Below are 26,905 nucleotides of genomic sequence, written 5' to 3' on the forward strand. Positions count from 1 at the left end.
ACTAAAGTCAGAAGATCAGCAAAGATCTTTACTTCAGGATAATTAAAAAGCAGAAAAGCTTAAGATAGAGTAAACTAAGGCTCTAGCTTACCACCACCTCTTCCACGAGCTCTTCCTGCAAATCCTCCTCTAGATCCCCACTGTTGCTGTTGCTGATATTGTTCCTTCGACATGGCTACTTTTATTTCACACTAAAAGAGAAAAATTACATTATTAAACTGACTCAAGAAAATAAAAGTTGCTAAATAAGTTTCTAAAAACCAGAATAGCCAACATGTTTAAATAAAGTAGGCTGATTTGAAACTTTCCTCAAATTCAGTTTATTAATTAAATCAATATTTAGTACTTAAGAGTAATCACTTATGAGTACTTGCTAGAGATGTTACTTCATTTTACTTGCCTTGAGTCCTAAAAAATATTTTTGTGAAAGCCTAGACAAAAACACCGAAAGTAACAAATGTGTCCGTCCTCTCCCCACAAAAAGTTGGTCAATGGTAAGTAACCAATGAGAAGTTTTTAAAGCATGCAAAGACCTTAAGCCTTTACAGAGAAAGATAAATGATTAAGCTCTTTACAACAGCTAGTTTTCTCTACAAGTAAATGGATGCTTAACTTACTTTACTAAGACCAACATTGTGGTATTTCTTTTCCATTATCTTCTTCACTGGTTCTTCTTCCTTAAAAGTAATAAAGCAGAATCCACGCCTCTTATTGGTCTTGTTGTCCATGGGGAGCTCTATGGATTCCACCTGGTATTAAAAAACACATTTTAATATGCTAGCTTGCATTTTATTGACCTTAAAAGAAACACAAGTTTAGAGGGCGGAAAATGCACAAAGAAAACATGTATCTGGCACTGAAGTTCTATTCTCCTGTTTCCCTCTATTTATTCTAATCCTTTTAAGGAATTCTTCCAATTAGAATATCCTTTCCATCTAAGGTCTTCACAACTATTTACAAAAATAAGCTTCACAAGGCACTGACATTTACTACCTAACTCAACGGTCACAAATTCAAATGCCCACAAAGAACAAGAAGAAAACACTCAAATTTAAGAAAAACAGAATAAAAATGTATTTGAGAGAAAATAGGAAGTAGGGTGGTGAAGACTACTAAAAACTGGAGAGCGTATGCCCAAAGCAAGATGGAAGCTACTACTCAGTTTGAGAGATGCTGCCGTACGGGAGGGCAGTGTCAATTCCCATGTTGCGTGCTTTTGCAAATATTTAAGAAAAGCTAGATACAGAGTTTTGTGGGCAATATCTCAAATCCTCAATACTAAAAAAGATGTATTGTTTGAATCAAGCAATAAATGTCTGCAGGATGTATCTGGAGCCCAATGCCACAAATTTCTCAACTTTCATTAATTCTTAAGAGAGACCTCTATTATCTAACTATTTCACTAATGAGTCTGAGTTTGCTTTACTTTTAATAGAGACGGGGTCTCACTATGTTGGCCCAGGATGGTCTTCAACTCCTGGTCTCCAGTAATCCACCCACCTCAGCCTCCAAAGTGCTGGGATTACTACAGGCATGACCCATCGCGTTCAGCCTAATGAGTCTGTAATTATTAGTCTCATTAAATTTGCACGTATACATGCATTTCAATTGATAAGGCACTACACCTTATTCTTAATTCCTTTCCTATTTTGAACAAAAGTCTCCTTTTAATCTGGATTTCTTCCTCTTATTGTCTGTATTTAAGAATGCTTGTCTATTTCATCTTTGTATACTCTACCCCAGCAATACTTTGCATAGAGTAGGTGCTCAATGAAAAAAACACATCATCCAACCTAAGTATTTACAATATCCTTATTCCAAAACAAATCACACAATCTGCCCTAACAGCTCTGAAAAGCCAAGTGACTCTGAGTCCATAATGGGACAATCACATTCACACTAATTTTGACATAAACTGGGTCAAAACATTTATAACATACCTCACCAAAACCACCAAAGTACTCTCTTATTTTCTCTTCAGGTGTATCTGGAGAAAGGCCACCAACAAAAATTTTTTTAACCGGCTCTTTTGTTTTCATGGCTTTGGCCCTTTTAGGATCAATCACCTTCCCATTCAATTTATGTTCTTTTTGATCCATGACCTAAGAAAATTGAAGTTTTCATTTAAAAAATATATATCTTAACTAAAGTTCAGAGAATATTAATTTATTTAAAAGTAACTATAAATACAGATAATGCCAAGCATGTGTTGACTTGCTCAAGATTAAACTGTCAAGTCATGGTGGTGATGCAGTATCAACTAACATATACTAGTGTTTAAATCTAAAGGTAAGAATGGTAGGACATACACAAATTTAGCCAATTACTAGATAACCATTACCTTTTAACTGCAATATATACAAACATGACTGCTACTTCCCTTTAGCCCAGGATCAAAATAATGATTCAGTTAAAAGTTGCTTGCCTAACAAAATTTCAAAATATGTACTTCTGTGAACTGTTAAAACACATCCTTTTAACTAGGCATCTTTAAATCTATAATATCTTTAAAGTTAATTTCAAAATTTAGCAGAGCCTGGAACCCAAATTATTCAGGAAACAATTCCTGAATCTACCTCTATCTTCATAAAATGTATTGGGGGCAAGAACTATTTTCTTCCTTCCTATACTATCAAGAGGGGGAACCACAAATAGGCAAACTCATTGTATCAAACTATCCATATGTTAATATTTTACATTATTAACTGATCAGAACACGTAACACACTACCTTATCTACACTCTCCGATTCTTTAAATAGCACAAAGCCAAAACCCCTTGATCGCCCTGTGATAGGATCTAACTTCAGAGTGCAGTCTACAACTTCACCAAATTTGGAAAAGTAGTCCTTCAGATCTTTCTTTGTAGTGTCCCAGCTAAGGCCTCCTATAAACATTTTCCTGTAAAGACAAAAAGCAGTATTAAAATGCTTAAAAAAAAAATTGCCTTAAATATTATCCACATCAATAACACACCTTTTCCAAACTGCACCAGTTTACTGGGCAGTATATTAAAACATCATTCTTCCTACATAACCACACATCAGGAACATCATATTCCAAAAAGCTGGCTTATTACTGCTGCTCCCGGATAATTACAAAATAGTGAGCAAGCAGCAAACTAAGTCTTTCAACTTGCTAAAAGATAAGCGTATACCCAAAGTAAAAATACTGTATATAAAGGTTTTCCTTAGATTACAAATTAAAAAGTTAAGAACAAAAAAACAGAATCTTAGCTTCAAATTTCTCTTCCAAAGTTCATTAAACTTGTTAAAATGCTATGCAGTTCCCCACTGATCTCAGCAACCAGCATTGGTGTCTATGCTGAAGCTCCTTTTCTATGTTAACAGTTCTCTCATGAACAAAACTCTTAGCACATAAAATGGAAAATTCTACATCTCACAATTAAGTTGTGAACCAATTTTTTTGATGTGCTAAGAGTCCTTAAGACAAAAGTAATGTGCAATATAAACAATTTAGTGACAATTATCCATTGAAGCACAATCCACTAATTAACTTAGATGATTCATTTACAGTAGAACCTCAGTTAACCAGCAATAAAGTATTTAAGCCTTTAAAATGCAAAAAGTGATGGATGGTAAGCAGAAAACCACCAAGACACTTTAAGACCAAAGGTATATACTCAAAATAAAACGAAAGATTTTAAGGTGAAATCTTACTAACATTACAGCAAAACACCAGAAAGTTCAGATCTGGCAGCTTTACACATGCTCCCTTTGTGCAAAAATGAGTAAATAAATAAATAAATAAAAGGCTACCCTACACCTAACCTTCTTTCAACCCTTTAAAAAGACAGGACTGGAAGTTTTTAATTTTAAGGGTAAACTGTCAGAATTTGTTATGTAATGGCTAAAAATGTCACCATGGGAATCAAATCAGACTTGCTCAGCATTTTCTCATCTTTTTAACTGGGGAGGGGTTCTGGGTGAGGACTGGGATGTGACACCAACTCAGCTCCATAAAGAAATTAAAGGCCTTTCATTAGGAAACATCTCCATCTTGTGGGCTTTTAAGATATTGCCACTAAGGCCCATTCTTGGAATAAAAGGCAATTGTCCCTTGAATTAGGGTCTTTCTTCACTTCCTCAAAGACACCTGATTAACTGAGGTGTTACTGATCTTACTATCCTACCACAGTCCTGTTGCACTTCTAATGACAAAGCAAACTTTTAGTGCAGAGTAAGTCTTAGGTATATACTGCACTTCCCACTTCAGGTTAGCTTTTCAACTCACATGTATTCTAGAGCTGGGCCATTTATATGCTTAATATTCAGGACTTCCTCAAAGTTTCCAGGCTTGAAGTAGCATTTATTAAACAACTCTGGCATTTTATAAGCAAATGAACAAAAACACCCATCATGTTTTGTGTGTTTGAAATGTTTATTTCTTGCCAATTCCATGGAAGAAATTGGAGTTATTTTCTCAATATACATTGTCTTTAATTTGAATAGTGTGTACCTTTTAATATACAATCTTTATTTACATAATTTGCTATAAACGCCTTATCTTTAACTTACAGGTCCAGAATACTTCCTTCACAGACAGAAGTTATTTACCAACATTCACCCTGTAAAGGTGAGGACACTATATTTTTAATGAGAAAGAGAACTGACTATAAAGCAATGACCTCTTGCTAAGATGCCCATGACAAGTTCCACCAACAGAAACAACTTCAATTGAGATTTAACTATTAAATTACCCTTTCTGTGATTACAGAAATTTCTCAATAATAACTAACAAACTTTGCAAGTATTTCAGCCTGAACACAACAGTTCTAACAAAAACATTTTTTAAGCTGTTGAAAGGCAAGAAAATTCTCTGTCTGGTCTATTCAGATACGAACAGAACTAGTTTTGATTTTATTTAACCAAAAAGCAATGTTTATATTGGGAAAATATCCTTAATTTAAAATTATTAAGAAACAAAACAATTACAAAGAAATAAAACACCAAGAATAAGGTATGTGGTATTATTATTCTGAAGCCCCAAATGTTTTTCAGACAAGCAGCAGATTTTCTTAAATATTACCTAAGCATCATCAGCTGGCCCAGCAAAGTGCTCTCCAAATGTACGCCCCACCTTTAGTATGGTAGTTGTTTAATATGCCTACCTTAGAGCTACAAGGGTTCATTAAAGATGCCCTCACTCCTAAACTAATAATCAAATATCACTTATCCAGAATATTAAAAACTTCAGCTATACAGCACTTTTGGAGAATAAGGAGCCAGGTATTATTCCACCTCCTTTAAAGCACTACCTGCCTTCTCTTTCCCCAATTGTTTTTAACCTTCAACCATTTGAAATGAGATTTTTTTTCCTAACAGCATCACACTTTTCTGCCTTCTTATACTTCAAATACAGTAATCATAATTTAACACTATGGCTCAGTCATCACTATTTTGCTAATTTAGAATACGCACAGGGTCTTCTAAACTTAGCTATTTATACACCAACTCCGCCTCATTTCTTCGCAAGTTCTACTTTTCATTTTTGCCAGATCAATCACCAGTTGCTGTTCTAAAATGTCTCCCTTCCATTTTGTAGAGTAAATAGCCAGCTCTCAAACTTTTCAAATTCTGTGTAAAGTAGAAGTCTCTAAGCAAGCACCTAAGTGGCTCTTCTTTGAGACAAATGTATTAATATTGTGGCACACCAAGAACACTCTGGCTTTTCCTTCTGCTCTAATTTAAAAAGGATGCTGTTCTCAGGCTATGCTTCGGCATAAAAAAAAAGGATGCTGAACAAATAGTTGAATATGCTACAATGAACACAAACTGTACCAATTCCATTCCATCTTTACTAAATGGAACATATTAATTCCATTCCATCTCTTTCTGGTTTTGTTTTTTTGTTTTTTTTTTTTTTTTGAGACAGTCTCTCTGTTGCCCAGGCTGGAGTGCAGTGGCACAATCTCAGCTCACTGCAACCTCTGCCTCCCAGGTTCAAGTGATTCTGATTTCTCAGCCTCCGTGGGAGGGATTACAGGTTGCACCACCACGTCTGATTTAGTTTTTATATTTTTAGTAGAGACAGGGTTTCCCCTCGTTGGCCAGGCTGGTCTTCAACTTCTGGCCTCAAGTGATCTGCCCACCCCAGCCTCCCAAAGTGCTGGGATTACAGGCGGAAACTACCATGCCCGGCCCCAAACTCTATAGTACAGTGAGGAAAGATCTGCTAATCTTAATTATGGATAAATGGGCACTTAGTCTCTACAATGTTGGCATACATGCTCTCCCTCAAACTGACAGCATAAGGTAATAATTATATATATATTTTTTTTTTCTTTTTTAAACGGAGTCTCACTCTGTCACCCAGGCTGGAGTACAATGGCATGATCTAGGCTCACTGCAACCTCCGCCTCCCGGGTTCAAGCAATTCTCCTGCCTCAGCCTCCTAAGTAGCTGGGATTACAGGCACGAATCACCATGCCCAGCTAATTTTTTTGTACTTTTAGTAGAGACAGAGTTTCACCATATTGGTCAGGCTGGTCTCGAACTCCTGACTTCGAGATCCACCCGCCTTGGGTTCCCAAAGTGCTGGGATTACAGGCGTGAGCCACTATGCCCGGCTAAATTATATATATATTTTGTATGACTTATCTTGCTTTTAAAGCACATCTACTGTCTCTCCAGATTACCTCTGCTGCCTCGAATACAAAGCATTTCATATTGCTGTCACTCCTACATAAGTGCAAACACCTTCCAATGAAGTAGACAGAACTTCAGAAAATACCCTAAGCAGCCACGTTAAAAACAACCAAGACTTGTTCAATTAACAACAAAGATGGCCCCTAATGCTGCAATAAAGTTTAAACTTCGATCCTTAGTTCTAAGTGAATCAATTCCAATTAAAATGTAGCACTTCATCTACAGTATTTTATTAACATAGCTGAATTTCTTAATCCTAGCTGTGAACTAAATACTCAGCACCCCAAGGCTGACTGTGGTATTCAGTTTAAAACACCTACTCAACAATGTAAGTCTCCTTGCTTTCACATTGGCTTACACCAAATTGTAAAATTAAATGACAAGCATAAAGTTATACAACTCAGCATAGATGACTACCCAAGTGTTATGTAGTATCATTCAGGAATTTAGACTGTTTTGTGGGACATTTTATCATCTTTTAATGCAAGTTTAGAAGCAATAAAGACAAAATGTTGGAGTTTAAACCCTACCCCTGACTTTTTTAAAGACAGGGTCTCGCTATGTCTCCAGGCTGGAATGCAGTGGCTCTGTGACAGCTCACTGCAGCCTTGACCTCCCGGGCTCAGTTGGTCCTCCCACCTCAGCCTCACCAGTAGCTCAGACTACAGGTGCCCACCACCACACCTGGCTAATATTTTTGCATTTTTTCATAGAGATCAGGTTTCACTATGTTGGCCAGGCTGGTCTTGAACTCCTGGGCTCAAGCTGCCCACCTCAGCCTCCCAAAGTGCCGAATTCCAGGCATGAACCACTCCACCTGGCCCCCTGCCTCTTACTAATTGTGTAACATTAAGAAAAAAATATGAAAGTCCAAGATTGTCTGCCTATCTGTAAAAAGAGCATACCTCAGATATTCGCAGAGGGTTAAACTAGTTAACACACTTAAAGGACACCGAATAGTCTGACACACATCCTAAATGATTGACAAAAGTTACTATTTTGAAGGGGTAAAGCACTATAAGCACTCTCTAAACATAATTTAATGAAGCAAAATTTTTATTTACTCAATGGCTTAATTTTTTAAAACTGCATAGGCTTTATAAACTTTCCAATATTAAAAGGAAAAGGCCACAATGAGTTTTATATAAACATTCTAATATTTTCGATGCTGCCAACCTGAAATAACGCAGAAATTTTTAAATAGTTGTGTAAAAAATATATATTAAAAACTAAAAAGTAGGTGGTATTTCAACTAAGACCTTTTAAATGTAGCTTCTAAAATCACCTTGATGACTTGGTCTACCCTACATTTATGCCAGTAATTTAGTAAAAAATAATTTAAAACATAAAAGGCAATATATATGGAGCAATCCTGGCTGCTGGAAAATGTTCCGATTTAATAATCCTGGCCTTTCCCCATCAATAAACTTATTCTCTGGACTATTTAGGTCACTAGGTTTTTAACATTCCCAGTCAATACTAAGTATTTCATTCCAAGATACCTCCCCTAACAAGTCTTTATCGTCAAACACCTTATTCAAGGTAAAAAGTTAACCATCATACTCCCAATTTTGGAATAGTATTCTTTTTGTGTTCTATAACTTCATTTTTATTTTTTTAGAGATGAGGTCTTGCTGTGTTACTCAGGCTAGCCTCGAACTCCTGGACATAAGAGCGATCAGCCTCCCAAAGTGCTAGGATTACAGGCATGAGCCACCACACCCAGCCAATCCTTTAACTTTTAAACTTTTTAACTTTTAAACACTTCCTAACAACTTATGATCTTACACAAGTTTATAACAAGTTCTGACAGTTTAAAAAATATAACAGAATGTCAACCTGACACACATTTCAGGTGTATAACTTAAATGACCAATCACTGTCATCTTTTAAAGTAATGTTACTCAGGCACACCACTAATCCTTACTGAATTTTAACACTATTTTATCCATCATAATTATTCTTCTGAAATCCTAAAATGACAAACTAAAGCTAAGTCACTAGTTACCCAAGGGGAAGGGAGGAAGTTACAATACAACTAGATAATATCACACATTAGGATATTTTAGAAGTTGTATAAAAACTACCTTGGGAGAGAGCTAGACAAGTTTTCACCGAGTTCAAATACTAACCAGCCTTTTTAGATCTGATCTGGTATATAATTCATGAAAACTACTTTTTTGAGACAGAGTCTCGTTCTATTGCCAGGCTGTGGTGCAATGGTGCAATTCTGGCTCACTTCAACCTCTGCCTCCCAGGTTCAAGCAATCTTCCCGCCTTAGGCTCCTGGGTAGCTGAGACTACGGGCTCACACCACAAGGCCCACCTTTTTTTTGGGGGGGGTGGGGGGGACAGGGTCTCATCTTGTTGCCCAGGCTGGTCTGGAACTCCTGTGCTCAAGTAATCTGCCCACCTCAGCCTCCCAAAGTGCTATATTACAACCGGGAAGCACCGCACCCAGCCCACTTTTTTTAAACTATTTAAAACTAATCAGACATTAAGGTTAGCCAGTAACAAATCTTTACCAAAAAAACACTTTAGTCAATAAAAATATAAATTTTGGTATTATTTCCCCATTATTAAAGAATAGGTATTCCTCTCCCCCAGCTTTCTATATGACGTTTTCAAGGTAAGTGTGAAAAATTCTATTTTTAATTCAAGACTAATATACAATGGACCAAACATTTTCAAAAAGATTTCCCTGTATTAAATCTCATTACCTCACACTTTAGAATGAACCTAACTAAATGACTACTAAAAAGCGAAGTTGAAAAAATAAACATCTAATAAATGAAACACAACATTTTTTGGGGGAGGGGGACGGAGTCTCGCTCTGTTGCCCAGGCTGAAGTGCAGTGGCGCAATCTTGGCTCACTGCAACCTCTGCTTCCCGGTTCAAGCTCTTCTGCCTCAGTCTCCCAAGTAGATGGAACTACAGGTGCCCACCATCAAGCCCAGCTAATTTTTGTATTTTTAGTAGAGACGGTGTTTCACCATGTTGGCCAGGTTGGTCTCGAGCTCCTGACCTCAGGTGAGCTGCTTGCCTCAGTCTCCCAAAGTGCTGGAACGACAGGCATAAGCCACCGTGCCCGGCCAACAAGACAGTTTTTTAAATAAACTTATTTTTCTTTCTTTGAGGCAGAGTCTTGCTCTGTCGCCCAGGCTGGAATGCAGTGGTACAACCTTGTCTCACTGCAACCTCTGCCTCCAGGGTTCAAGTGATTCTCCCGCCTTCGCCTCCTGAGTGACTACAGGCGCGTGTAACCACACGCCTGGCTGATTTTTGTATTTTTAGTAGAGAGGGGTTTTGCCATGTTGGCTAGGCTGTTCTCCAACTCCTGACCTCAGGTGATCCACCCATTTTGGCCTCCCAAAGTGCTGAGATTACAGGTGTGAGCCACCACGCCTGGCCTAAAAATAAACACTTTTTTTTTTTAAGAGACCAGGTCTCACTATCAGAATGCAGTGGCTCCCCTATAGCTTCCTGCAGCCCTGAGCTCCTTCCTGGGCTCAAAAGATTCTCCTGCCTCTGTCTCCTAAGTAGCTGGAACTACAAAGCACACCCCCAACACATTAATTTTTTTTTTTTTTTTTTTAAAGAAACGGGTCATACTATGTTACCTAGCTGGTCTAGAAATCCTGGCATGAAATGATCCTCACATCTCAAGACTTCTGAGTAGCCAGTGATTACAGGCACGAGTCACTAATTAACTTTAAATGCTTAATCCAACATCTCCCTTTTTTCACTTCACTACAAGGAAGCAATGACATCTTGTATGTTTACATTTTAAATAAGCTCTCAATCAGCTTTGTAAGGTAAACTCCCATTTACCTAGAGGTTAAGGAATAAGTATTTTCCTTAACCTGAAGGTTAAGGTTCTGGTTAACTGAGATTACTACATATTCACAATTCTATAAAATTGTGTATTGGAAGTCAATTTAGGTATCAATGCTGAAGTCAGAAAATGATTTGTACCTTGGTGAATTTTTAGAATTTTCTTATGTTTTAAAATCATGTTACTTTTCAAAAGCGTAAGGAAAAATCTGTAGGAGATTCATTCCATGACATTGTCTGTTGGTTGCTTTTTGAGTATATTTTCTCATGGCTTCATCTATCTTACTCATAAGACTAAATGGGGAGACAGACTTCCTGGCTGTGTGGGCTCTGTGCTAGTCTGAAGTCTAGATAAGCAGGAGTTTACAGTCCAAGACCCAATACTTAAACTGTCACCTTGATTACTGGACAAACACCACCAGTAAATAGGAGTCTTCCCTCCCCACCCCCAAATATTCTTAAATACCTAGCTCCAACGTACAATATAATACTCCAGAAACTAAAACATGCTTACCTTTACTCCACAGGAGTAAATCACTGGCAGTATCAACTATTAGGGCACTGGATAAATACACACAAGCTATGAAAGCAGGCTATGGAGTCAATCTTCCTGTGGTGAGCATTGTTTCCAACACATAGATCAGCAAACCAAGTAACAAACATGTTGTATTACCTGAAACCATACTGTTGGAAGTGAAGCAACAGAAAGAGATCCCACGCTTTCAGCATCCAGTTCAGTGCCCTATCTACTAAAACGTTGAAGCAGAACTGAAGTCAAATCAAGCTTGGACTAACACAAGTTATGTTTCACTCCATTTGTAAACGTGCACACACTTGAGGTACACAGCTTCAAGTGGAATGGAAAAAAAAAGTTATTACTCTATTCCTTTTTAAATGCTTTTCAAGCATGGCATGTATTATCACTTGAAGGCTAAAACTAATCACATCCTTCATGTTGGCCATAAATCATACACCGAAATAGTATACTCAAAATGTTCTCGTATTAGGGCAGCCTTACCCTAATATTATGTGTTAGGACGATGGCAGAGTACCCAGGAAATATTAAAAACATACACTGAGTTTGTAGAAGGGGTCACATGGCTTAAGGGGAAAAAAACCCAGATTTAAGGCAAAGTATGTGATCTCAAAAACTACCACTGAAAAACTTCAATGACATTCTCCAATCCCAAACTTAAAAAAGCAGATGATTTAGTATCTTTCATAATAGATGAAAATTTACAATGAAAAGTACTTAATACTCCTCCCCTAAACGTTCATCTAAAGATCTGGGGGCATCAATTTCTGGAATTTTTAACTCAGGAAATTTGTCAAAGGCTCCCAAGAATGCTAACACTGAGACCAATCTACTCAGGGTCTCAACTTTACTACATACAGTAAACCCAACTCTACTGAATCAAAGACCAGTAAATTTGGCATGAGACTACTCTAAAAGCGATTATTTTACAAACCAAACAATGTTCAGATTGCCCCAGAAGCCTAAGGTATAAGACCATAATTTCAAACATTTAAAGCAAAAACAAGAGCCTAGTCTTTTATAATTAGACAGGCGACAACCTACCGCAGGATTCACAAAATTCCCAAATGGGAAGAATCACACTTGGGCTCATTATACACTAACCGTTAATAGGACCAGATCTACTGTCCTGTTATTAAAGAAGTACTGCTGGACTTTTAGCTGATAAGTGAATGGGGGGACTTTTTTGCTTCCTACCCAATCCAACGCAGGAAAGTCTATGTACCTACCTTGTAAAACTATCTCAAAGTTAACGCAACATTGTAGTTTCCATTGATTTTTAAATTTTAAAAACTCTGCCCTCAGATAGCTTGCTACATGGCATGTATATTTTGCCAGACACTAAGTAATTTTAAAGTACCTACCCCAAATGAACTGCAGCACTGCAGAGAACAGAATGGGTCCACACCACAAAGTAAAATGAGAAATTTCAATGCTTGTAAGTAAAAACTACTGACGTTAATGTTGGAAAGAGTAAATCAAAGTGAACTCAGGAGGGCATACTATGGAAATAATTACTGATTCTGAAGTCCCATAGTAAACTGTAGAAACATCCACTAAAGGTGTAACAGGCATGCCTTCCTAAAAATAGCTGTCCATTCTTACATGCAAAAGGAAAAAAACCTATTTCTAAAACCAACTGATTTTTGAAGTATTTTAGGATGAAACCGTAATCACTTTATTCTCAGACTTGTAGAAGGAAATGCACACAGAACCGTGTTTAAGAAATTCAATTTGGATACTGTATTAACCAGTCTTATCCTCAATATTAAGGCTATAAAACTGTTGCCCTTTTAATATCCCTCAAAATGGGAGAAAGAGTAAGGGACAGATATGGTGGCAAGCGCAGACACCCAAAAAAAAAAAAAAAAGAGTCTGAGAGTTTTTCATTAAGAAAGAAAGCCTTAATATCTGGAATACGATGGGGCTGCATAATTGCGCAGTTAAGAAAAATCAAGTATTAGATCCCTTAAAAATGAGAACTACATTATTTTTAAGTGTAATTCTAAAATCAACCTGGGTAGGCCGGGTGCAGTGGCTCAGGCCTGTGATTACAGCACTTGGGAGGCCGAGGCGGGTGGATCACCTGAGGTCAGGAGTTCAAGACCAGCCTGACCAACATGAAGAAACCCTGTCTCTACTAAAAATACAAAATTAGCCCGGCGTGGTGGAATATGCCTGTAATCCCAACTACTTGGGACGCTGAGGCAGGAGAATTGCTTGAACCCGGGAGGCAGAGGTTGCGGTGAGCAGACATCACACCATTGCACTCCAGCCTGGGCAACAAGAGCGAAACTCCGGCTCAAAAATAAAATCAACCTGGGTAATAAAATTCTACACCAATTTTATCTTCAGTAAACGACAGCTAGTCACTATCTAAAATGTTTATTAACTATGAATATAAACATTTCTCCATTTTTCCTGAGATTATTCAAAAAAGTTGTAATATTACATCATTTTAGGTAGCAGGACAAGTATAATTACTTGAAAGAGTCAAAACACTGACCTTCAAATTTAAGTTTATGATCATTTCAAATTACTGGAAACAATTATATGAGATTCAATGTATATAATGGAGTAATGTCAAACACAGTTATAGTTTAATCTTAATTTGCTACTCTTAACTAGCAGTGAAATCGGGCTGTTAGTGCCCACCACTCACCAAATATAGGGAATAACATTCATCGAAACTGTGACCCCAGTCTTTTGTTTTATCTTTTTTGCTTTTCCCCTTGCCTGTTTCCCGTCTGCTTTTTCTCCAACGTAAAGCTGGACTGATTTCAGTGGATGAGACTACAGTAATAAGCAAATCTTTAAATGTTACCCTAAATGGGCTCTTAAAATAGAATGTAGCTTATCAAGATATAAGGTAACTGCCTGCAAGTTAGTGGCCTTCTACTCTCCAGTGGTGGTGTATAAACCCCTGAAAATTCAAATATAATCCTAAAGGCAGAAAGACTGACATTTAGGGGAAGGGAAAGGATGGATAAAAAGAACAATACTCAACCTACCAGCCTCCAAAGAGAAGTCATGCAATTGTGAACACATGTCAACCAACTGTTATTAATATTCCAGCCAAATCACACTGAAAACAAAAAATCTGGTAAGAGCTGTAGTGGAAAGCCACATTAGCCCACCTTTGAATGGTATATATATACACACACACACACACACAATTCTTATGAAAAGTCTATTTACAAATATGGTAGGTAAAAAACAAACATTTTTCCATAATACACAGTGCTGCTTAAAGAACTGCTTCAGACATCTCCAGAATATTTCAGTATAACATGCATGACATTTTAAACACAACATTTTATTTCAAGTAGTCTTCATATTTAGCCATTAAACTTAGAATTCCAACAAAAATATTTTTCATCTTAAATCAAATGCGAAGATTACAGTAATATTTTTTCTTGCTCGATATAAAAATATCGTTACTAATTGTTTAGCTTGAATTGCCAAACTGCAACTACATGCATTACCACAGACCAAATACCATGTAACGGCATCAGTTTTGCCCAAAGATTACACATGATGCCTAAAAAAGTATATATCCCAGGTACAAGCCTACTGTATGTACTATGGTCTAGAATTTCCTGGGGATCAATGGGCAACTAACCAATACACAGCCTCTGCATATTATGACTACTGAAACCTTTATAATACAGAAATAAAATTTAAAAGTTTTACCATTCTTCCCGCTGTGCCGTCGCTGCTTCAGAGTGTCGTGGGGAGGAGTTTGAATGGCTAGGGAATTAACAACCGGTACAGCAACCAATCAAAATTCTAGTTTTAGTTTTTGACACTGTTAGGGTTAAAAACTTTAATTCATTTACACTTCAGTTCAACAGTAGGTAACTATAAAGTCAGCTGCTTTGCGATTTGAATTATCAGGGCTAACAGAAAGCCTGCCCCAAACAGAAAGTTATACAATTAATCATTTTGGTGCCTCTGTCCAAAGAACAGAATTCAGCAAACGAAAACCAAAATGTTAAAGATTTTAAGTTTCCAAATATCTAACATCTTCCTTTCTCAAATAAGCTATATACAATTCGAGTTAGATCTGTTTAATTTTTAAAAGTTTGTTTCCCTTCCCACCACCACTCCCCCAAAACCAGCACTATCATCAAACAGCCTGACAAGAATCTGCCTAGGCTGGGTTTAACCCTATATTCCAAAGTGCTTCTCCCCTCCCCACTCTCCCTCCAAATCCTGGGCTCTTTCTCAGTAAAGGGAATCGTGTTTTCTAACACTGGGTTAAAGCGACATCTTACTGTTATATCCATCAACATCTTTCTCTTTACAGTTTAAAAAAAAATTCAGACACACACACACCCCTCCCCATTACAAAAAGGAATGGAAGCGTGAACCCACGATCATCACTCAGTAATCGGAGCTAAGAAAACTCAACCAAGAACCCCGATTTAGTCCCTCCTGCTAACTCCCGTATTATGTTCCCAATCCCAAATGCTGCATTTTAATACACTAAATGCAGATTTAGGTAGTATATACAACTGTTATTTCAATCAGAGGAAGCAAGTTAATACTAAGAAATTTGCACCAAAAAAAAAAAAAGTATCCCACAGCACAATACAGGATTTGTTTCTCTTGAGAGGACTATAGGCCTCCCTTAGTGGGCGGGAAAGAGAAATCAAGACACCAAAATAGGATCCTGGGCACCGGGAAAAAAGGGGACTGGAGGTTGTAAAAAATTAGGTTGCACATAAAAAGTAAGTTACAATCTGTACTAATAGTTGGGGAACCCAATAGCTGAGGGCGCGAAAAGGGTGCGCGGTTAGAATAACTCAGGGGGGTGGGGGAAGGGTAGACACTAGGCCGGAGATAGGAACAGCTCCAGTCAAGTGCAGGCCCCATCGACTAGGAACTTAACCTGAGCCCGCGGAGCAAAACCAACGTACCAACAAGAAAGTCGCAGCATTTCACCGGAGCTCATTTGGTCTGCACGTCAAAATATAGGGCCTAAATGAACATGCCATTGTGCGATAGCGTATGGTGAAGAAAATGAGTAAGTCCTTAGGCAAACTTATTCAAAATCCCAAGAAAACATTCGGTCTGAGGCCGACAAGGGAGAGGCAGAAGTGGACAGCCTACGCGTTCCCCAAAACATGCGCTTATAAACAATCGCATCGTTTCAGGATGGTGGAGAAGCACCAAATAAACCTTAGCAATACAAACAGGGAAGCTTTTTGTGTCTCTCTGCGTTTTTATGCCCAAGACTTTAGAATTTGGGAAAAAGAGGGGACAGCATGGAAAGAAAAAAAGGTACCCCTCGACAGGCGGGAAAAAATCCTGGCGGCTAAGTCGGTGGGAGGAGACCCATGGCGAGGGAGGAAAGGAGGGCGGGCCGAGGAGCAGCATGGTGACGGCTAAAGGTGGAAACGTGTGTGATGGGGGAGGGGGGCGATAAGCAGGCAAAGGAAGGAGGAAATGAAGGTCCGGGGAACCCAACATAGAAAAGGGGACACCAGAACAAGAAGACTACATGGGGGCCCGGAGAACGGGCTGAGAGCGGGAACCAGGCCTAATGGCGGGGGAATGAGGGGGAGGGGGACTAGTTGGGCCTGACTATCCTGGGCTGCCCCTTACTCACCCTTCATCCTCCTCGTTCTTACTGGCGTCAATCTTCGCCCCCTCCGACTCGGCGCTGCCCCCTTCGGTGCCTCCAGACGCGGTTCCGCCCCCGGTCCCGGCTCCGCTTCCCGCCGCCGCCGCTGCCCCCTGTGTCGCCGCCACCATGGCTCCCTCCTGCTCGCCCGCCGAGCCGCCTACCGCCGCCGTTGCCGCCGCCGCTGCCCCGTCCCCGCCGAACTGCTCCTCCGACATAGTGCTAGTGTCTCCGCCGCTGCCGCCGAGACTACACCCGCCGCTGCCGCGAACCGAAACTAGCAGCAAAGTAATCCCCGCCGCTGCCGCGCGCCCGCTCTACCTCGCGAAGCACACAAGACAGGGAAGGCGCGCGCGTGGCTGCAAAGGCTCCTGCGCCTCTCCCTGGCCTGCCCCCTTCGCCTCCCACTCTCGCGCGGCGCACACTCCCGCTCTCTCCCGCTGCACTAAAAAAGAATAAGCACCAGCGGCGGCCGCTCTTGCCTCCTCCTCGCTTTAATGGCGCCGCCGCGGACCACCTAAAATGGCCGACGGAAGAACGGCGCGTCCCGGTCACGTGATGCAAGAGCGCGCCCTTCGCGCGTCCCCCCCAACCCTCTCCCCCTAGGTTTTTTTTTTCCCTTTCCTCTTCGGTCCCGCCCTCTCGCTCCCCTTTATACCTTCCTCTCACGCTCGGCGTCTCACAGCCTGTGGGGGCCTTTAAAAGAAACCGGAAGTGTCGTGAGCTAAGACGGTCGCGCGGGGACCATCGAGAACAAGGAGTGCTGTTTCGAAGTAGCGGCTAGAGGGGCCCCCTGCCTCCGCCCCCGCCCTTCCGAGGATTCCTGGAGTCCACTCACCCCTCCCCAACACTCCAGTAGCAGGCGGGAGCAGCAGCATCAGGCCGGGGTGTGGCTGCACCTCCGCGAAGGCGGCAGTTCCCCGTGCAGCTGCGGCGTTCAGGTGGGGGAGGGGAGGCTCACACCCTGCGGCGGCTTAAGCCTGGATGTACGCATTCGAGGAGGGAATTAGCCCGGAGATGTCAGCCCTGTGCCCCTGGCTCTGTCCACCCGGACGCCTGCGGAGCGCCAGGCGCCGCAGCGGACCGCGCGCGCACTGATTGCCGCAACTCCTCTTCCTGCCGTCGCCGCCTGGGACCGGGTGACATTGAGGTTTTCGTCTATCGCCGCTGGGCCGATAGGGCTTCTTTTTAAGATTTGACTTTCCAAGTAAGATTTTTGTTTGCCTGCTTTTCTTCTGAATTTTTTTTTTTTTTTTTTTTTGGTCGAAGAAGCAGGTAACTTGCATATCTTAAGGAAAACATCGTTTTTGCTTTGCTTTTGTTGTTTAAAGATCCTAAAAGGTACCGTGATTCCTTTACGTCAATTGGAAAGTGTGTTAAATCAAGGGTTCGCTTAATGTTCTTTAGTCCTACATAGGATATATAAATGTCGTGAGTCATCTTTACGAGCTTTATGAGTTTGTGTTCGGGTTTGGGTTTTTTTGTTGTGTGTGGTTGTTTTGTTTTGTTTTCTTGTAACACCGTTAGGCGTTTCACTAAGGTGTATAAAAAGTAATTTTATACACCTATTAAAAATTCCCGATGCCTCGGCTGGAGACTGGATTATTCGGGCTTTGGGATTTGCTGCTTCCAGCGGTATCCTTAGAAGAAAATGAAGCTTTTAGGTACTTCGGTAGTCAACAAATAATTATTTGCCTGTTTAGTAAGTGTTCGGGCACAGGGGAGACAAAGACGAGTTTGCAGAATCCAGCAAAAACCTTAAGAGTTTAAGTATTTGGGCCGGGCGCGATGGTTTACGGCCATAATCGCAGCACTTTGGGAGGCCGAGGCGGGCGGATCATGAGGTCAGGAGTTCGAGACAAGTCTGACCAACATGGTGAAACCCACGTCTCTACTAAAATTACAAAAATTAGCCGGGCGTGGTGGCGGGTGCCTGTAATCCTAGGTACTCAGGAGGCTGAGGCAGGAGAATGGCTGGAAGCCGGGAGACGGAGCTTGCCGTGAGTGGAGATCGCACCATTGCACTCGCCTGGGCAACAGAGCGAGACTCCGTCTCAAAAAAAAAAAAAAAATTAAATATTTGTTTTTCCACTGTAGTTAAACGAATTTGTATTAATTGGGCACTATCCAAAAATCTTAAAGGAAGATTATACATAAGTTTTCTTAATCAAATTAGTAGAATTTACATTAAAGAATAATTAAAACTTAAGAATACAGGTCAAATTCTGAAAACGTCCTAAAGATATAACTTACCAAACTCCTGTAATAGTCAAGTCATGTAAAGATAATACCAAGAATGTTTATCTTAAAGTGGTAGTGACTCCACATTTGTCTCCACCTGCCAGAATATTAGCAAAGGATAAAGTGGGTATGGTGCTGAAACGTATATTTCTGGTTAGAAACAACTAAGATGATTGACTGAAGGGAAGTCTGTTTAATCTTTCTGGCTTCAGGCGAGGGTAATTATCATTTATTTTGATCTTAAGATATCATTAGACATACCCACCTTTTGGTAATAGTGACTTTTTCAAAAGGTTCATCTTGATTTCCCATGTAGCTTAGGAGCTTCTGGAATTCTTAGAATTTATGTCAAAAATTCCAGACAACCTAGGAATGATTTTAAAGCTAACAACTTTACTATATGCTTTAATGAGGATGTATGATGTCTATATCACCGATAGCTCTTCGTATTATGGCCAAGATCTCTACATCCAGGATGTGCACCTGCATCTACGCTATATTCCTCTTGGAACTCACTTAACTTCTGGCAGACGTAGTGACTCACGCCGGTAATCCAGCACTTTGAGAGGCCAAGTCGGAAGGATTGCTTGCCTCCAGGAGTTGGAGATCAGCCTGGGCAACACGGTGAGACCTTGCCTCTACAAAAACTCAGAAAATTAGCCTGGCGTGGTGGTTCCTGTTGTTCCAGCTACTCCGGAGGCTGAAGTGGGAGGATCACTTGAACCTGGAAGGTGGAGGCTGCAGTGAGAAAAAGGCAGAGTGAGACCCTGTCTCAAAAACAATTGTTACTATTTATGTGAAGTCTTCCCAGGCTTCCTGAGGCAGAATTAATCATCTCTTTTCACAGCCCTTTATCTTTACCTCTGTTATTCTTAATTGTTTTCTACTAGACCATGAGTTCTTAAAAAACAGTGTCTTCTATGTATCCCTCCCTCCCTAACACACTGTCTCTCTCTCACACACACACACACACACACACACACAGAGCAGCAATATATCCACACTATATAATTGCCAGTTGAATTATTGAATGACAAAATACTGGGTATGTCCAACTTGCTAGGCTAAGGGGCTTTCAAGCACACTAGGTGTTCTTCCAGGGACTTGAAAGTCTCCACACCATCTCATTTCATCTCTGGCATTAAAAAAAAAAAAAACAAAAAACCGCTTTTGGCCAGGTGCTGTGGCTCATGCCTACAATCCCAACACTTTGGTAGGTCAAGGAGGGAGGATTGCTTGAGCCCAGGAATTTGAGACCAGCCTGGGCAACATAGCAAAACCTGTCTCTACAAAAAATTTTAAAAGTCAGTTCCTGCCCACCCAGGGGTGCGTTGGGTTGTGTTTAACCTGTTTCTGTTGCCGGGTGTGGTGGCTCACGCCTGTAATCTCAACACTTTGAGAATCCGAGGTGGGTGGATCACTTGAGGCCAGGAGTTCGAGATCAGCCTGGGCAACGTGGTGAAACCGCATCTCTACTGAAGATACAAAAATTAGCTGGGCATGGTGGCGCACACCTGTAATCCCGGCTACTGGGGAGGCTGAGGCAGGAAAATTGCACGAACCCAGGAGGCAGAGGTTGCAGTGAACCGAGATTGCACCACTGCACTCCAGCTGTGCAACAGAGTGAAACTTTGTCTCAAAAAAAAAAATTACCTAGGTGTGGTGGCCTGAGCCTGTGGTTCCAGCTGCTCAGGAGGCTGAGGTGGGAAGATTGCTTGAGTCCAAAATTCAAGGCTGCAGTGAGCAGTGTGATCATGCCACTTCACTCCAGCCAGGACGACAGAGCAAGAGCCTGTGTCAAAAACAAAAAACAAAACAAAAAAATGCTTCTTCAAATGACTTGCTGATGTACGAAATTTCTGGAGAATTAAATAAAACTGTTGATTAACACATTCATAGGTAACAATTAATTGTTTAAGTGGCTGGAGATGCTGTATTGGACTTGCCCCAAATGCTAGAAGGAAGCAATATCCCCTGTCAATGTACAGGGCATGAACTGTTCCACTGCTTCCGGAGGTTCCCAGTGTGTTTCAGATAACACACTAAAATGCTGCATCATCATTGAATTTAGCCTTCGTAAAGCAATTATTCTCTGCAGCAAAAACTAGAGTTCTTATAAAAGGCCAAAAATGAAGTCCATTTGAGAATTAAACTGGAATCACTTTTACCTAGAACAAGATGCGTACACCTAAGCCAAGGAAATCGCAGTTTTCACCTGCTAGATGCACTCTACAAACGCAGCAGGAGGTTTCCCTATGTTCAAATTTTTAAAGTATTAGTAGGATACGTATGCCAGTTGGCAACCTGGAATAAACAATGTGGAAGAAACAGCCGAAGAACCCATTTTTTAATACAAGGTACACATACTTGAGCTGCTTCTACAACCATGTTAAACAGCCTATAACCTATCTGGACCTATTTGCAGAACACCTTCAGTGGGATTTAAGCGTTTTGTTGGAGAGTTAGTTTGTGATTTTACGTGAAGTGACCAATTGCCCATGCAGTGAACATTCTCTGTCATCTCCCTTGGTTATCAGGAAGCTTCACTTTATTCAATAAATAAAAGCCCTATCAACTCTGAAAAGTCAGGTTTTACTTCAGCAGTAAAGTGTAATACTGTAGTCAGTTCTCCTTACTCATGAGGATGTCAATAGTTTGCTTTTAGATACGGTTTTTTGAAACCTAGCTAAAAGAATTCAGACAAAGCTGATCACATGCCTGTAGTCCCAGCTACTCAGAAGGCTGAGGGAGGAGATTCCCTTGAACCCAGTAGTTCAAGCCCAGCCTGGGCAATAGAGTGAGACCCCCATCTCTTTAAAAAAGAAAAAAGAATCAAATAATAAGGAAATACACTGCTCTCACTCCAGACCTACATATCCAGCTGCCTATTTGACATCCCCACTTGAATGTTCACAGGCATCTCAAACTTTAGATGTTGAAAACTGAACTCTGCTTTCCCTACAAACCTGCTTACTTGGTCTTTCTCTTCTCAGTAAATGACGTCTCCACCCACCCATATGTTCCTGCCAAAATCCAGGGAATCATCTTTGATATCACCCCTCCTTCACCCCCCACATCCAATCAATCACCAACTCCTCCCACCTCCAAAATATATCTTGATTCATCTAAATTTTTCCTAGAACATAAATACTGGGGTAATTTCTAGATAGCTATTCACATTCAACCATGCAACACATTAATGACATGTACATTTCTAGTGCTGGGAAATATAAATGATCAAAATAGGCAAGGTCTCTGGCCTCATGGAGCTGACATTCTAGTGGCAGAGACAAAGGACAGACAAAATAGATATGTAATGTAATTTTAGGAAGTGATAAGAAGAAAAAAAATGCTAGACATACGGTATGTGCTATAGGGCAGTCAGAGGAAACTTCAAGGAAATAACTTTTCAAGTAGCACCCTGAAGAAAGTAAGAGAGAAAGCCATATACTTAACTTAGGGAAGACTTTACAAGGCAAAGGGTACACCTGAGGCAGGAGTGTGATTTGTGCTTGCAATGAAAAATGGAGTCCAGTGTGGCTAAAGTGAAGGAAAACAAATATAATAGATCATACCTGAGAGGTATCCAGTAATGAGGTTACTCAGGGTCTTGTAAACTGGTTAGCACTCTACTTTTATTATCAAAGTCATGAGAAACAATGGAAGGGTTTTGAGCAGATGAAGAACATGACCTGACTTTAAGTGGAAGATTATGGATGCTGTGTGGACAGTGGACTGTGGGAGGACATCAGGGAGATGAGTTAAAAGGGCACTGTCATGAATGGAGTTTTTTTTTTTTTTTTTTGAGATAGGATCTCACTCTGCTGCCCAGGCTAGAGTACAGTGGCACAATCATGACTAACTGCAGCCTTAACCTCCTGGGCTCAAGTGATCCTCCCACCCTCAGCCTCACAAGTAGTTGGGACCACAGGTGGGCACCACCACACCTGGCTAATTTTTGTATTTTTTGTAGAGATGGGGTTTCGCCATGTTGCCCGACCTAGTCTTGAACTCCTGAGCTCAGGTAATCTGCCTGCCTCGGCCTCCCAAAGTGCTGGGATTACAAGCGTGAGCCACCGTGCCGGGCCATGAATTGACTATTTTTTTAGCCTTTCTTGGTTAATTTCTTCTGAGAAGACAAATCTACAAAGAGGGTGTTATTTACACGTGGTCATGTGACTGTTTTTCCTAGAAAGATATTTTTCTACAAAGAAAAATCATGCTCTAATGACAATAAGGGATCATTCAAAATTAAATAAGACTTGAATTAATATATATTGATCATATTTCCAGTAAAAACTCAGACTAGTATTTTCATCCAATGCAATATTTTTTGCTTCATTTTCTACCCCTTTCTGAAGTTCTGGAATGAGATTTTGATTCGCTACCGCAGGTAGGGTTTGTTCATAATGTCACAGGATCCTTTGGGTGTTGCTTTGCTAGCTGGAAACCTCTGCAGTTGGTGGTTTAGCCTCTGCTACAGTTTTGCTCACGCCCTCTGGGCATGAGCTTGGCCCAGCAGGCTGCACTCCACTTGCACTACCAGCCCAGATCTCATGCCTGCCAAGGGTGAGCCAGGCACGGAGCAGCGAGGGGTGTGTGAGTGAGTGATGCAGTCCGGCCACTGTGTACAGTCAGGCACACCGGCTGCTACAGCAAGGTCGGCAGCTCCAGGCATCAGCACAGGCACTGGCTCCATGCGAGGCTGCAGCTGGACAAGACGTACTGCAGGTGGTTTCCACTGCAGGCATCAGCGTCTGGACAAGGGCAACACAGTGGCACCGGAAAGCTCAAAGACACCAGGAACCACAGAACCCCAAAGGGGGTGTTACAGCATGTCACAGCCCTAGCCCAGAACCCTGAGGTCTGGGCTCCCAGAAGGGTCACAGCTCTTCTCTCTTGTCACCCCCAGTGCGGAGAGTGGGGGGACATATTTCAGCCCATTTGTGTTACAGCTCTTTCAGTCCTGCCACCCCGCTCCAGCCTGCAGCTCCTGCACTGGCCCAGCCCCACCACTGCTTACTATTGTGTGGGGCAGCTGCCCAGTGCCAGCAGAAGGCAGGAAGGCTATAGAGTTACAGCTCTGACTTGGGGAATCATGAGGTCTGGGCCCCCAGAAGGGTTGTCACTCTTCACTACCACAGTCTGGGAGAGTGTCACTGCCCGCAGCTCGGTGAGCCAACCAGAAAAGTGTTATAGCCCCTTTAGCTCCCACCCGCAGCCACAGCTCCTTCCACTCCCACCATTTGGCAGGTCCCAAGTTCTTGTCCTACATGCGGAAGAATGAGGTTATGCGGGCAACTGGAGGGTAAGCAAGGCGGAGAAGAGCTTTATTGGGAGATCAAACAGCTCTCAGTGGAGAGGAGACCTGAAGTGGGTATCTCCTATCCGCAGGCAGGCAGTCCTGACCAGGGTCTGAGTATAACTGAGTCCAGGGTTTTTATGGGCTCAGAATGGAGTAAGTGCATGCTGATTGGTCATGGGCAGGAGGAAGTGCATGCTGACTGGTCCATGGGCAGGCCTGGAAAAAGGTGCCTGGCCTATCCAGCCACTTTTAAGGTTCTTTTAGCTGCTAAGTTTATAATTGTCCCACTTCGTTTGCAGGAGTTGCAGTTCAAGAGAATAATTATTGAAAGAGAATACAGAAGAGTCAGGGTTTTCAGATTAAGGTTCAATTTAGAAATATTGAAAACCTAAGAACATGTTTGGGAAAGTGTCTCTGCCCTGTGGCTCTTTGGGGCCTTTTCCTTTGTTGCAGTGGCTCTCAGTTATTTGATATTCCTTACTCCATAAGAGCTGCCTCCAAATAATCGCTTTCTCATGCCAGGGCTGAGAGTTCTCAGGCTCTCAGACTCAGTACAATTGCTTAAAAGTCACACTTCAAATATAGTAACACATAATTAGATAGTACCTCTGTAGGAGGGGTTTTTCTGTTTAATTTCTATCCTTGATGTTTTGGCTACTATAGTAGACATTTGCTACTTGGGGCTCCCCAGCATCAATTTTTCCTTGTCTTAATAATAAATAACAGAGGAGAAACAAGTGGAGCAAGAGGAGGGAATAAAGAACAGCAAGCCAGCTCATCAGAATGAACTCATCACCACTGGGAGCATGCACAGCCCCTAAGTCAGCCAGTCACATTTGAAGAACTTCCCTTTGATTTTTTGTTTTTTTGTTTGTTTGTTTGTTTGTTTTTGTTTTTTTTGAGAAAGAGTCTTGCTTTGTCACCCAGGGTGGAGTGCAGTGGTGCAATTTCAGCTCACTGCAACCTCCACCTCCTGGGTTCAAGCGATTCTCATGCCTCAGCGTCCTGAGTAGCTGGAATTACAGATGTGGACCACCACACCTGGCTAATTTTTGTATTTTTAGTAGAGGCAGGGTTTTGCCATGTTGGTCAGGCTGATCTCTAACACCTGGCCTCAAGTGATCCACCCACCTCAGCCTCCCAAAGTGCTGGGATTACAGATCTGAACCACTGTGCCCAGCGCCCTTTGATTTTATTTATTTATTTATATATTTTAGATGGAGTGTCGCTCTGTTGCCCAGACTGGAGTACAGTGGCCCAATCTCAGCTCACTGCAACCTCCGCCTCCCGGGTTCAAGCAATTCTCCTTCCTCAGCCTCCTGAGTAGCTGGGATTACAGGCGCCCACCACTATGCCTGGCTAATTTTTGTATTTTTAGTAGAGACAGGGTTCCACCATGTTGACCAGGCTGGTCTCAAACTCGTGACCTAGTGATCTGCTGGTCTTGGCCTCCCAAAGTGCTGGGATTACAGGCGTGAGCCACCGCACCCGGCCCCCTTTTGATAGTTGAGTGAAGAAATACTCTCCTATTGGTCATAAACAGAGCATGTAGCTAAGGGAACCAGCTACTAGCAGCCATTTCACAACAGAAAAATCCCTATGAAGACAGAAATCAAAGAGCAAGGAAGAGTTACTGAGATGTGGTAGACAGGATACCAGGTCATGGTCACATTCTTTGAACTACCGGATCAACTTCTCCCTATAGCTATCTCTGCCTCTAGGCTTAGTCACATGATTCAATACATTCCCTTTATCATTTAAGGTAGTTTGGCCAGTTTATTTCTCTAAATCAAAGGTATCCTAACTGATTTGTTGGTTGTCAACTTTGCATTATACCGCCCATCTCTGCCTTGAAAAGGAGAAACCGGGAACATTTCCTAGAGTCCCCTTCCTGTTATGATTCCAAGTTAGGATCATGCCAGTGAGTGGTGCTGTTTTAGTCCCTTTTGCCTGCTATGACAACATGACACAGACTGGGTAGCTTATAAACAACAAATTTATTTCCCACACTTCTGGAGGCTGGGAAGCCCAAGATCAAGGTACTGGTAGATTCTGTGTCTGGTGAGGGCTCATTTTCTGATTCATAGATGGCACCTTCTCAGGAGTCCTCACATGTGGAATTGATAACGCAGATCTCTGGGATCTCTTTTGTAAGGGCACTAATCCCATTCATGAGGGTTCATAATCTAATCACCAATCAAAGGCCCCATTTCCTACTACCTTTATCGCAGGAGTTAGGATTTCCACATGACCTCTGGGGAGACACATTCAGCCCATAGCAGGTACTCACAACAGAATACGAAGGCAAAGCAAGGAAGCTTTTATTCTCGGGATGTGGAAGCATCACCCACTTCTCCCAGTAAGTTGTGGCCATTTTCAGTTTCTCAGTTTCTCCTCCAGCTCCCACTTTGCAGTTGTGTCAGCCAATCACAACAGCTTCCCAGACTTCCATGCAAGCTTCTGCTTTGAGTCCAAGGTGGCCATAAATGGCAGCTCCTCAAGCTCCTCCATAGTCTCTGGTTTCTTACGTTTCTCCATGAGCTCAGCTTTTTGATTGACTCCAATGCTTCAAGCCAAAGTCATTAGTGAATGTTCTACAATCTTTCAATGGCAACTCCAGACCTTCACTCCTCCAGCTTCTCCTACATCCATCTAACCCTCAATTCCTGCATTAAATGTCTTTGTTCCAGAATA

The 26,905-nt window shown here is 41.4% G+C and overlaps 1 protein-coding gene and 1 long non-coding RNA gene across 5 annotated transcripts in view; one reads left to right on the top strand and one right to left on the bottom strand.

The window, feature by feature from the left end:
• Positions 1 to 17,561, bottom strand: part of HNRNPD (heterogeneous nuclear ribonucleoprotein D (AU-rich element RNA binding protein 1, 37kDa)) — a 20,956-nt gene extending 3,395 nt beyond the window's left edge. For 2 of the 4 annotated variants that reach the window (XM_011966554.1, XM_011966556.1), the window contains exons 1-6: positions 16,651 to 17,561; positions 14,730 to 14,786; positions 2,731 to 2,899; positions 1,941 to 2,102; positions 618 to 749; positions 92 to 191 (exon numbers count right to left, since the gene is read on the bottom strand). In XM_011966554.1, the coding sequence (XP_011821944.1) occupies positions 92 to 191; positions 618 to 749; positions 1,941 to 2,102; positions 2,731 to 2,899; positions 14,730 to 14,786; positions 16,651 to 16,883 (853 nt within the window). In that variant the 5' untranslated portion in view covers positions 16,884 to 17,561. The remainder of the gene's footprint in view (positions 1 to 91; positions 192 to 617; positions 750 to 1,940; positions 2,103 to 2,730; positions 2,900 to 14,729; positions 14,787 to 16,650) is intronic. The other 2 variants (XM_011966557.1, XM_011966555.1) reach the window with 1 other exon arrangement.
• LOC105529419 lies at positions 17,418 to 26,905 on the top strand. The gene is made up of 2 exons (XR_001004509.1): positions 17,418 to 17,940; positions 26,612 to 26,905. It is a non-coding gene; the product is annotated as an uncharacterized LOC105529419 (long non-coding RNA).

This window comes from Mandrillus leucophaeus, unplaced genomic scaffold, assembly GCF_000951045.1.
Source record: "Mandrillus leucophaeus isolate KB7577 unplaced genomic scaffold, Mleu.le_1.0 Scaffold764, whole genome shotgun sequence".
Lineage (NCBI taxonomy): Eukaryota > Metazoa > Chordata > Mammalia > Primates > Cercopithecidae > Mandrillus > Mandrillus leucophaeus.